The sequence below is a fragment of the Mastigoproctus giganteus genome, chromosome 13 (genome assembly GCF_048544385.1).
Source record: "Mastigoproctus giganteus isolate SK-2022 chromosome 13, ASM4854438v1, whole genome shotgun sequence".
Classification (NCBI taxonomy): Eukaryota; Metazoa; Arthropoda; class Arachnida; order Uropygi; family Thelyphonidae; genus Mastigoproctus; species Mastigoproctus giganteus.
The window spans coordinates 40913542-40925851 of NC_143587.1; the positions used below are offsets into that span (position 1 = coordinate 40913542).

At 40.0% G+C, this 12310-nt stretch overlaps 1 protein-coding gene across 1 annotated transcript in view; it reads right to left on the reverse strand.

Moving 5' to 3' along the window:
• The window catches only part of LOC150075985 (prolow-density lipoprotein receptor-related protein 1-like), a 1358636-nt gene that overhangs the window by 680079 nt on the left and 666247 nt on the right, over positions 1-12310 (reverse strand). The window contains 1 exon segment of the mRNA XM_090387555.1: positions 5984-6109. Coding sequence (XP_090243681.1) covers positions 5984-6109 — 126 coding nt within the window.

Genomic DNA, 12310 nt, shown 5'->3' on the forward strand with positions numbered 1-12310 from the left:
TAAGAATATACCCAGTTCCTTGGCATAACGTGGCCTCGACAATGCTCCCCGCATACACACTACTCGGACTCCCTCCAGTCACTATCTAGCAGAGTAGAGGTAGCAAGATTATACACTAGCTGATCCAGAAGCCTCCTAGAGAGTTACCAATAGGTTCGGTCCGGTGTACCAACTAGCGGCCGGCCTGCAAACACCGTTTTAGAGCCGTACTCTCGAAATGTAAGGAATATTGGATCTTGCCACGACGTTCATCATAACCTCAAAAATCATCAATCACTGCATGATGGAAGAGATAGGGAAGGGTTGGCTGGAACTTAGCTCTAGAGACTAAACATGGGTTCCACCACTTCAAGCCTGCAATAAGCAAAGTGGCGGTATTTCACCGGTTGATGAGAGTCATCTACCACCTAGTACTGCCTGGAAACATAGAGGGGCGGCGTTCCTCCATGTGGTATGGGCGCCACACCTCGACCCCTACTTATGTTGGTTCACACCTGGGTGGTCACCCTCCATGTACTTGTGCATGGAGGTTATACCCACGATTACTAACAGTCCCTCCATCGTGAAGGTGCAAGCAGAGGATTTGGCTGTCATAGACCATCCGGACTACGCCGAAATTGGGTCCGCTTGACTCGAGTGTCACCCAAATATCAGTTCCATGAACGTTTTAGACTCCCAGGTAGCAAGGACAGCTTGTCTGGCATATCTGAGAGAATGTCTGTGACAACCTCAATTCTTGATGGACATCAATTGCAAACTAAACTCAAGTCCATTCACGGAAACAAGGGGGTGGATAGAGTATTGCACATACACACTATGATCACTTGTGAACTTCAAATTTTGGACAGTGTAATTAAATGCCAATAACTTGTCATACATATGTAGTTGTAAAACTTTATAACAGGGGGTAGACTCTCCTTTAACCAACCATATAGCCCCGTTAGCACAAGCATCATTTTCTTGATTCTTCACTTGCTGTTGCTTACAAGCACTCTTCTGATTTTCAAAAAGGCTACAGACATGTGGCAGGGATTAGAAGTTAAAAGTTGCTGCTTTCACGCAACAAGAGATGAGGTCATAAACATTATTTAGCATGGTTAGAGTTGTAAATAATCAACAAATTTCTGACATACACAATTTTAGGTTTTCTTGAAGACATATTTCTCCTAATTGAAATGAAAAATGATAACAATAAATGACAATATGATCATATAAAGCAGCAGAATTTAAATAGATTATAATATAAATTTTTTTTGGATTTTTATTTTTTATCATAATAAGTGATAACATTAACTGGCAGTCACTGAATATACTAAAATTTTAAATGGAATAAGTAGTAGTAGTAGTGGTATATGATGCAAGACAGCAAGTGTATGAGCTTATGCAGCATCAGCCAAAAAAAAAAAATCACACCATTCCCTCCAAATGCCTGTCCAGTTCCTCCTTAAATTTATTCAACCTGTCAATTTCCACGACAGATGGAAGTTTGTTCCTGCAATTAACCACCTGCTGCTATTCTACATCTGTCTTTTATTAATTTTAATTTATGCCCCCTTAGGTTCATAATCTGAACAAGTGGAAGGATCCCATCAGAATTCAGCGTGCTCAACCCATTCAAGGCCTTATACACCTCAATCAGATCACCGCGCAGGTGCCTAGTCTCCAGCCACTGCAATTTGCAGAACTTAAGCCTCTCTTGGTAAGAGGATCCCTTCACTCCCCTCACCAATCTTCTTGCCCTTCTCTGTACTACGTTTAGCAAATCTACATCCTTCCTAAAATGAGGCCTCCAGACCTGTATGCAGTACTCAAGGTGTGGCCTGACCATTGCCTTATACAGAGGGACAATCACCTCCTTTTCCCTGCTAGCAAAATTCCTATATATCATTGACAATACCCCATGACCTGTCCTGGCAGCCTGTCTGCATTGCTCAGAAAACTTCATATCTGACTGCATAATTACTCCCAGGTCATTTTCATTTTCTAACACCTTAAGTGCAGTACCACACAGTTGGTACTTTTCTCTGGGGTTACTTCTACCCATATGCAGTACTCTGCATTTGTCAAGGTTAAACTTCAGTTGCCACTTCTTAGGCCATATGCCCAAATTATCTAGATCCTGTTGCAGTAGCACACTGCCATTACTGTCATTAACAACCCTGCCAACCTTTGTATCATCTGCAAACTTCGACACTAAGCCTGATATACCTTCATCAATATCATTGATAAATATACAAACCAACACCGAACCCTGTGGGACTTCACTAATAACATTAGTCCATGAAGAGCAGCACCCATTGATTACCACCCTCTGCCTTCTCCCACTTAACTATCCTTTTATCCATTGTAGCAACTTACCCTTAATACCATTCTTCTTCAATTTGTACAAGTCTTCCATGCGCAACAGTGTCAAAAGCTTTCCTGAAATCCAAATAAATGATATCAAAATTATTTTTTGCATCCAGTTCCTTTGTAACCACATCATAATAACCAATCAGATTTGTTAGACAAGACTTTCCCTTAACAAACCCATGCAGTGCCTGAATTATTGCTGCAGTCTTGTCTAGATGATCCTGCTATGCATCTTTAACCAGTGACTCCATTATTTTATCTGGAACAGAAGTTAAACTAACTGGTCTGTAATTACTCGTGTCACACTTCGATCCGATCCCCTTTGTGAATTGGGAATACATTCGCACATCTAGGGACCTCCCCTGAGTCCAAGGATGCTCTCACAATTATGGCTAAGGGTTTGCTTAGTTGCTTTGCCACCTCCTTTAATATAACTGGATAGATCCCATCCACCCCAGGTGCCTTTCTTATGTTGAACTTCAACAATTTCTCCTCCACTTTGCTCTCAGTTATTACAATATCATTAAGCACCCTGGTACAATTTGATATCTTCTGCCATTTGATAACCCTAATAACTCCTCCTGTGTGAATGTAGATGCAAAATAGTCAGTTTGTTTGCTATCTGAACAGGATCATCAACAGTGGAACCATCGATATCAAATGGACCAATCAGATTCATCCCCTTCCTTTCAGAGTTTATTTCAGTAAAGAAATCCTTGCTGTTTTTCTTAGCATCTTTTGCCAAAGATTTCTCGTAATCTGCCTTCGCCTACCTAACCTCCTTTGTGACCTGATTACAGACTAGCTTATATCTGCCAAAGGCTTGAGTCGCTTGATAATTTATATGCATCCCATGCATTTTTCTTCTCTGTCACGAGTCTCATTAGTCCATTTGATAACCATTTAGGCCTAAACCTTGAACAATATTTCTCAATAGGTATGAAACTTTTAGTAGCATCTGCGATTAATTCTTTGAATTCTTCCCACTTAGAATTTACTGTTGGTAACATCGTCAGTTGATCCCACTGTACAGAATTTAAAAACTATCTGAGACCACTGTACTCACCTTTATGGAAGCAAAAACTCTTTTCTTTACCCCCTGATGTAATTAAATCTTTAAGTAAATCCCACATCAGTACACTGTTTTCACTGCCCTCTAGTGGTTCCTTTATCTGCAAATTCTTAATATACGAATGATCTGGTGATAACGAGATCAAGAGTATTATCCTCTCTGTTTGCCTCTCAAACATGCTGCTGCAGAAAACAATCATCCAATAAATCCACAAAAGTCTGAGTAGTGTGTGAGTGACCAACGCACAAGTTCCAGTCAATATCTGGGAAGTTAAAATCCCTCATTATAAGACATTCTGATTTACTAGCCCACTCTATTTATTTACTATACTTCTAGCATTGGTATACATGCACACATACATGCACCTATTCCTATTCCTCTGTACAATTTTTCATTGTACTCATTCGAGTCATTAGGCCTAGAACACACTTTTACTCTTATTTTTGCTTTTGCAGTGCTTATGTCACACCAAACTGACTCAACAGTGCACTGTTCGTCTATATCAACTGGGTGCACTTCTTTTGATTTTATGTTTTTCTTAATTAACAGCATAACACCTCCTCCCTTCCTATCCTGTCTATCGTTTCTGTACACATTGTACTCCCCAAATTCCAGTTCTGCATTTTTTATATCTGTGTGACACCATGTCTCTGCTCTCCCAACAATATCCGCATTTGATGTCTTGACCAACACTTCAGATTCATCAAATTTATTTACTATACTTCTAGCATTGGTATACATGCACACATACATGCACCTATTCCTAGTTACCCTAACACATCCCATATACCCACCTATTTCACGATGACTGCCATCCGTCCCTGAAATCCCCAGTAGTACAAGAATCACCGTCACCTCTGCCTGCGGCTACTGTTACACCACTATTAGTCCTTGTATCCCCCCAAGCTAGCAGTTTTCCGGCCCACTTAACACTGCCTCAATAGCATCAGCAAATATTCTTGCACCCTTTCTATTTAAGTGTATCCCATCCCTGTAGAAGCAGTCTCTCCTGTTAACAAGTACAGATCAGGCTGAAAAAAATTCTACCCCCTGAGCCTTGCACAATCTTTCCGGGGCCAAATTGATTGACAAGGCTCTCATCATATACTCCCTGCTATCAAATTCAACCCTAATTCATGGCTTTTGTTCAACAGTGAACTGTACTTAAGTAATTCTGCCGGTCTCCTACTCTTAATATCATTAGTGCCAACCATGTACAACTATATCACCTTTTGTGCCCTTAAAAGATGATATCCACTCCACAACATCATCAACCTTTGCCCCTGGCAGACATACTTTTGTCCTGTTCCACCCATCCTTTTTACAAAGCATGTTCCCCGTTTCCCTGACAATAGACTCACCAACAACTACTAGTTACTGTGGGACCAGCACATTCTGCCTTGGGGGTTGCCGCTGTGTCGCACGATGATCAAGTGCAAGCTTTGGTGTTGATGTGGGCAGCTGAGAGCTTGATGGGCCCCTCAATTTAGATCTTTCGAGGGCATCCACCCTGTCCTTCAAGCTCTCATATAGGCCCATAACAACGCTGAGTTGTCGCCTGATTTCCTTACATCGCACACACACAAAGATATTCCCCATGGCAATATCATCTTCTGTTCCAGAGAGTTCGGCAAACATTGCACAAGTTGCACATTTTTTTTTAGGCTGTGATGCATTGGAGAATCGCCCCCTCAGTTCTCCCCCATGTCACAGCATTCCTACCACCACTTTGTGCCCATTGCTTTGCTGCTCTAGTCTGGGGCATGATATTTTAAATTAATAAGATCAATAAATTTAATTAATTAAATGTCAATACTATGCTATCTAATAGAAACAGTGTATTATATAGCATAATACCGTATTACGCTATATAATTATACGTTAGAGCTACCTAGTTACCGCAATTAAAAATTTGAATTCCCTACCACTCTATACAAAAACAATGGCTTCAAGATTCAAACGAAATAACGGTTTTACGTATATTAAGTAGTAATCTACAAAAACTCTTTATCTAAATTAAAAATAAACAGCGTAACTATAAGACTACATATAAAGTACAATATAAAATAGCAAAAGGTCGCGGGTTCGAATCCTGCCTCCGGATTGGATCAAAGTAATGCAAAACCTTGGGAGATGCATTATGGCCACAGAAGCCGATACGCCAACAACTCCCAAAAAAAAAAAAAATAAATAAATAAAAAATAAAATAACAATTAGGTAAATAAAAAGGCAAACACATCGCTTTTTCAGAGCCTGTAATTCACAGCTGTAATTTTTAAAGAGAGTCAATGCCCTCTTTAAGTGTCAGCTTTAATTTCAAAAATAAAAAGTAATTCAGTTTAACTCAATTAAAGAATAACTTAAACAAGTTTATGTTAAATGCTATGTAATTATTATCATTTGAACAGTTTTTGCTTATATTAAAAACATTTAGAACATTTTAAAAGATGAACTTATCATTCCTATAACTATTAAACAAGATATCAATAACTGTTAGGTATTTAAATTTAGTTTATAAATGTGAAATTCTTAGCCGAAACAATTTAATTCAATCCTTACCACAATATACTGGTTGTTCATCTGTGTCATCTGGGCAGGTTAAAATGCCATCACATGTAAGCTCATATGGTATACAGACACCAGTTCCACATTCAAATTCCAGCTGTGAACAATTTGCTTGTTTTACTGAAAACAATATATGCAACTTATTAAAATAAGTGACATTGTGCATTTATTTAACAATGAAAGTAAGAAATATACACTAAGTTGCATTAGTCCTGCATTAGCAACACTACCTAATACCAAGTGTGGGGGCGCCTTCTGTCCATAATACAGCTTGTACATCTTGGCATGGAATCCACAATGTGTTGGTTGCAGGGTATACTGTAGTAGTAGTACTATTGATGAGTTACAGAATATGTCCAGAAATGCCCCTGCATTGTCAGGTGCATGATCATAGTCTTGAATGTCCTGCTGGAGAAGGACATTCATAGCCTTGAATGTCCTTCTCCAGCAGGTCCCAAACATGTTCAATTGAGTTGAGATTGGACAAGTTGTGCACTGTCATGTTCTTGAAATCAGTCAGCAATCTGCTGGGCTTTGTGTCATGCTGAATTGTCTTATTGATAGATGCTAGAGTTGTCTGGATACATCACCATCATGAAGGGGGTGATGTTGGATATATCGTCGTCATGAATTACTTCATTAGTGATGACAGAAAGGTAGGCATTCCTATCGAGCTGTTGATTAATGGTAATCAGAGGACCACGGCATGCCATTAAAACAGTCCCCTAACCATTGCAGGTGGAGGCCACTGCCTCCACCTGCCAAACAGCAACAGTGCATCTAGGTGCCATGGCCTCATGTTGCTTTCTCCAAATGCAGATATGCTCATCAGCATGAAAGAGTTAGAAATGGAATTCATCAGACCAGGTGACAGATTTCCACATGTCGGTGGTCCGGTGTTGGTGCTAATATGCCCAAGAAAGGCGCAGTTTCTTTGATCTTGCGGTGAGCACGGGTACCTGTGACAGCTGTCATCTGCCACAGCCTATATGAGCTAATGTCAGGTTCATAGTAAACATGAATTTTGTTCGATATTCTTATGTTGTACTAGGTGGTTAGATGGGCAACTCTACCATTGTCACTGCTGTCTTATGAGACAGGACACACAATGTTCACTATTGGTTTTGACACCATGTAGTGATCCCACATGACCTTCAGCTACTTGTTCAACCACTGTTGAACCAGTCATGGTAGACTCATGACACCACAGAACAGAAGAACTTAACCAAGTTGGCTATTGATGAGATACTGGTGCTTGCACATCTTGCCCTCACTATTATTTCACACTTGAAGCCGTAAAAATCTAATTCTGACCCATTCTTTCTTGCAGACATTCAAGAACCGGCAGCCATGTGCACAAACTAAAATCTTGTGTCAGCCATTCTGATTTTGCTAATGCAAAGATAACTCAACATATACAATTGTATGTGTGAAAATGGGACAATATGTGGTTGGTCTTATATATAGATTAAATGACAACAAAGTACATGGTTTCACTATGTACCATGGTGTAATATCATATCATACACCATGTGAATGTGTTTCAAAATGTATTTATTGAAATATTACCATATCAATCTTAAAATATTAGCAACACTTAAAATATTAGCAACACTTAAAATATTAGCAACATTTTGAGAATCTACTGACCCCCTGTATTCAGGCCTCTTTAGCAGGGAAGACACTTGTCTGAAGAGTGGCTGCTAGAGCAAGCAGCTACAGATTTTTATTTATATCAGGACCTAGCACACCGACAACAGAAGTTCATATGCGATATTAGGCTCATGATCTGTCAGAATTGACCAGACACCCAAAATAACATAATTCCATTTATTGATGTTAGTGCAATGGTCTCTTTGTCTTCTGTTTAGGGAGGGGAAGGTGTGTAGGGGGGGAGGCTCAGTCCATTTCGAGGGAAAATCTATAATTACTAAAATATATTTTATTCTCCACTGTAGACATTGGAAAACAGCTTTGCTATATCTACAGCAATATAGTGAAAGGTTTCAGATGGAGAGTGCCCGGACTGTAGTGGTGCCATTCCTTGAACTATTCATGTAATCAGCAAGAGTGGCAAGCTCTTAAGAAGTTGGTTATATCCTGAGTCAATATAGGCCAGTAAAAGCATTTTGTCACACAGGCAAAAGCCTTGTCAGTTCTCAGATTTCCTATCTGATTTTCCTCATGGCAATCCCAGCAGGTCTAGCCACGATGGTTGCTTGGACTACAACAGTTACGGCAAGTTCCTGTTTGTGATGCCTTCAATTCTCAAAAACTCTTAGTCATTTATGTAAAATAGACTGCCCTCTGCTCTTTGCAGATTCAACAGAGCTCAATGACTGTACGGATCATCCTTCTGAATACAACCTGCAGAAAGTGCAGCATTTACATTCTGCAGAAAGTCATTCATTATTTTTACAAGGCAGCAAAACATGAGAGCTAAAGCATGAGGTCTATGTGCTGAGGAGAGGATGGGAGTGAGGCCAAGCCATATGAAATTAGTGATTTCATTTTTCGATATTAGAAAAACTTTCAAACTAAATGCAAGTAAGGCTCCTGAAGCTGATGGCATAATTTTGAGGGAGGCAGCCAGAAAGTGTATCGAATCAGTGAGGTAAATTATGAGTGCATCATTGGACTCGGGAGAGATTCCTTTGGACTAGAAAAATGCCAACGCACAGCCAATACATAAAGGTAGTTCGAAAAGTGAAGTCAGTAACTATAGAGAGGTTAGTGTGAATTCGGTGGTATGAAATATTTTAGAGGCAATGATCAACACTGCAATCCAGAAATATTAATAGAAATGGAAAATGGCATTATTTCCAATAGCAAAACCATAGAAAATGGTTTTGCTATTGGAACCTGTTTAACTAACCTAGAAAGCTATTCTGACACAGTTACTCGTGAGCTGGATGTAAGGAACAATTTCAAAATAGTTTATTTGGATTTTAGCAAGGCATTTTACTCAGTCCCTCATGAAATGTTACTGTATAAGATGGAACATGCTAGGATTACTGGAAAGATTCTAAGGTGAATTATAGGATGGCTGAAGGGAATCCTATAATCACAGGGCTATGATTAATGGATATTCACCAGATTGGTGTAATGTCAGAAGTGGGGTCCCCAAGGAACAGTTCTTGGACCACCATTGCTCCTCATTTTCACAAATGACATTGTTGAAGGAATACTTCGGGGGAGAACTGAGGGGGGCGATTCTCCAATGCATCACAGCCTAAAAAAAATGTGCAACTTGTGAAATGTTTGCCGAACTATCTGGAATGGAACATGATATTGCCATGGGGGATGTCTTTCTGTGTGCGCGATGTAAGGAGTGTAAGGAAATCAGGTGACAACTCAGCGTTGTTAAGTGCCTATATGAGAGTTTGAAGGACAGGGTGGATGCCCTCGAAAGATCTAAATTGAGGGGCCCATCAGGCTCTCAGCTGCCCACATCAAGGCCAGAGCTTGCACTTGGTCATCACGCAACACAGCGGCAACCCCCAAGGCAGAATGCGCTGGTCCCTCAGGAACTAGTAGTTGTTGGTGACTCTATTGTCAGGGAAACATCCTTTGTAAAAAGGATAGGAGGAACAGGACCAGGGTATGTCTGCCAGGGGCAAAGGTTGATGACGTTGTAGAGCAGATATCATCTTTTAAGGGCACAAAAGGTGATATAGTTGTACACGTTGGCACTAATGATATCAAGAGTAGGAGACCAGCAGAATTACTTAACAAGTACAGGTCACTGATGAAAAAAAGCCGTGAATTAGGGTTGAATTTGAAAGTGTCTGCAATTCTGCCCACACACGATAGGAGGGAGTATATGATGAGAGCCTTGTCGATCAATTCGGCCCTGGAAAGATTGTGCAAAGCTCAAGGGATAGAATTTTTTTCAGCCTGGACTGTACTTGTTAACAGGAGAGACTGCTTCTACAGGGATGGGATACACTTAAATAGAAAGGGTGCAAGAATATATGCTGATGCTATCGAGGCAGTGTTAGGTGGGTATGAAAACTGATAGCTTGGGGGGATACAAGGAATAATAGTTTAACAGCAGCCGTAGGCAGAGGTGAAGGTGATTCTTGCACAACTTCTATTAGAATAAGTAGCGACCTGGAGTGTGGGGTGTTGGGGGTTTCAGGGACGGGTGGCGGTCATCGTGGAACAGATGGTTATATGGGATGTGTTAGGGTAACAAAGAATAGGAGTAGGAGCATGTATGCTTGCATGTATACCAATGCTAGAAGTATAGTAAATAAATTTGATGAATTTGAAGTGTTGGTCAAGACATCAAAGGCAGGTACTGTTTGGATATCAGAGACATGGTGTCACACTGATATAAGGAATGCCAAACTGGAATTTGGGGAGTACAATGTGTACAGAAAGGATAGACAGGATAGAAAGGGAGGAGGTGTTATGCTGTTAATTAAGAAAAACATAAAATCAAAAGAAGTGCATCCAGTTGATATAGATGAACAGTGCACTGTTGAGTCAGTTTAGCATGACATAAGCACTGTGAAAGCAAAAATAAGAGTAGGAGTGTGTTATAGGCCTAATGACTCGAATGAGTACAATGAACAATTGTACAGAGAAAAAGAGTGGGCTAGTAAATCGGAATGTCTTATAATGGGAGATTTCAACTTCCCAGATATTGACTGGAACTTGTGGGTTGGGCACTCACACACTAGTCAGACATTTGTGGATTTATTGGATGATTGTTTTCTGCAGCAGCATGTTCGAGAGGCAACCAGAGAAAATAATACTCTTGATATGGTTATCAGCAGTGATCATTCATGTATTAGGAATTTGCAGTAAAAGAACCACTAGGTGGCAGTGATCACAGTGTACTGACGTGGGATTTACTTAAAGATTTAATTACCATCAGGAGTAAAGGAAAGGGTTTTTGCTTCCGTAAAGGCGAGTACAGTGGTCTCCGACAGTTTTTAAATTCTGTACAGTGGAATCAACTGATGATGTTACCAACAGTAAATTCTAAGTGGGAAGCATTCAAGGAATTAATCGTGGATGCTTTTAAAAGTTTCATACCTATTAAGAAATATTGTTCAAGGTTTAGGCCTAAATGGTTGTCAAATGAACTAATGAGACTCAAAACAGAGAAGAAAAATGCATGGGATGCATAGAAATTAACACGTGACACAGAAGTCTATCATAGATACAAGTTGATCTGTAACCAAGTTACAAAGGAGGTTAGGCAGGCGAAGGCAGATTACGAGAAATCCTTGGCAAAAGATGCTAAGAAAAACAGCAAGGATTTCTTTACTTATATAAACTCTAAAAGGAAGGGGATGAATCTGATTGGTCCACTTGACATTGATGGTTCGACTGTTGATGATCCTGCTCAGATAGCAAACAAACTGAATGAGTATTTTTCATCTACATTCACACGTGAGGAATTATTAAGGTTTGAAAATGGCAGAAGGTTATCAAATTGTAGCAGGATACTTAATGATTTTGTAATAACCGAGAGAAAAGTTGAAGAGAAACTGTTGAAGTTAAACGTAAGAAAAGCACCTGGGTTGGATGGGATCTATCGAGTTATATTAAAGGAGGCGGCAAAGCAACTAAGCAAACCCTTAGCCATAATTATGAGAGCATCCTTGGACTCAGGGGAGGTTCCCACGGACTGGAGATGTGCAAATGTATCCCCAATTCACAAAGGGGGATCGAAGGGTGACACGAGTAATTACAGACCAGTTAGTTTAACTTCTGTTCCGGGTAAAATAATGGAGTCGCTGGTTAAAGATGCATTGCAGGATCATCTAGACAAGACTGCAGCAATAATTCAGACACAGCATGAGTTTGTTAAGGGAAAGTCTTGTCTGACAAATTTGATAGGATATTATGATGTGGTTACAAAGGAACTGGATGCAAAAAATAATTTTGATATCATATATTTGGATTTCAGGAAAGCTTTTGACACTGTTGCGCATGGAAGACTATTGTACAAATGGAGCAGAATGGTATTAAGGGTAAGTTGCTACAATGGATAAAAGGATGGTTAAGTGGGAGAAGACAGAGGGTGGTAATCAATGGGTGCTGCTCTTCTTGGACTAATGTTATTAGTGGAGTCCCACAGGGTTTGGTGTTCGGTCCACTGTTGTTTTGTATATTTATCAATGATATTGATGAAGGTATATCAGGCTTAATGTCGAAGTTTGCAGATGAGACAAAGGTTGGCAGGGTTGTTAATGACAGTAATGGCAGTGTGCTACTGCAACAGGATCTAGATAATTTGGGCATATGGGCTAAGAAGTGGCAAATGAAGTTTAACCTTGACAAATGCAAAGTACTGCATATGGG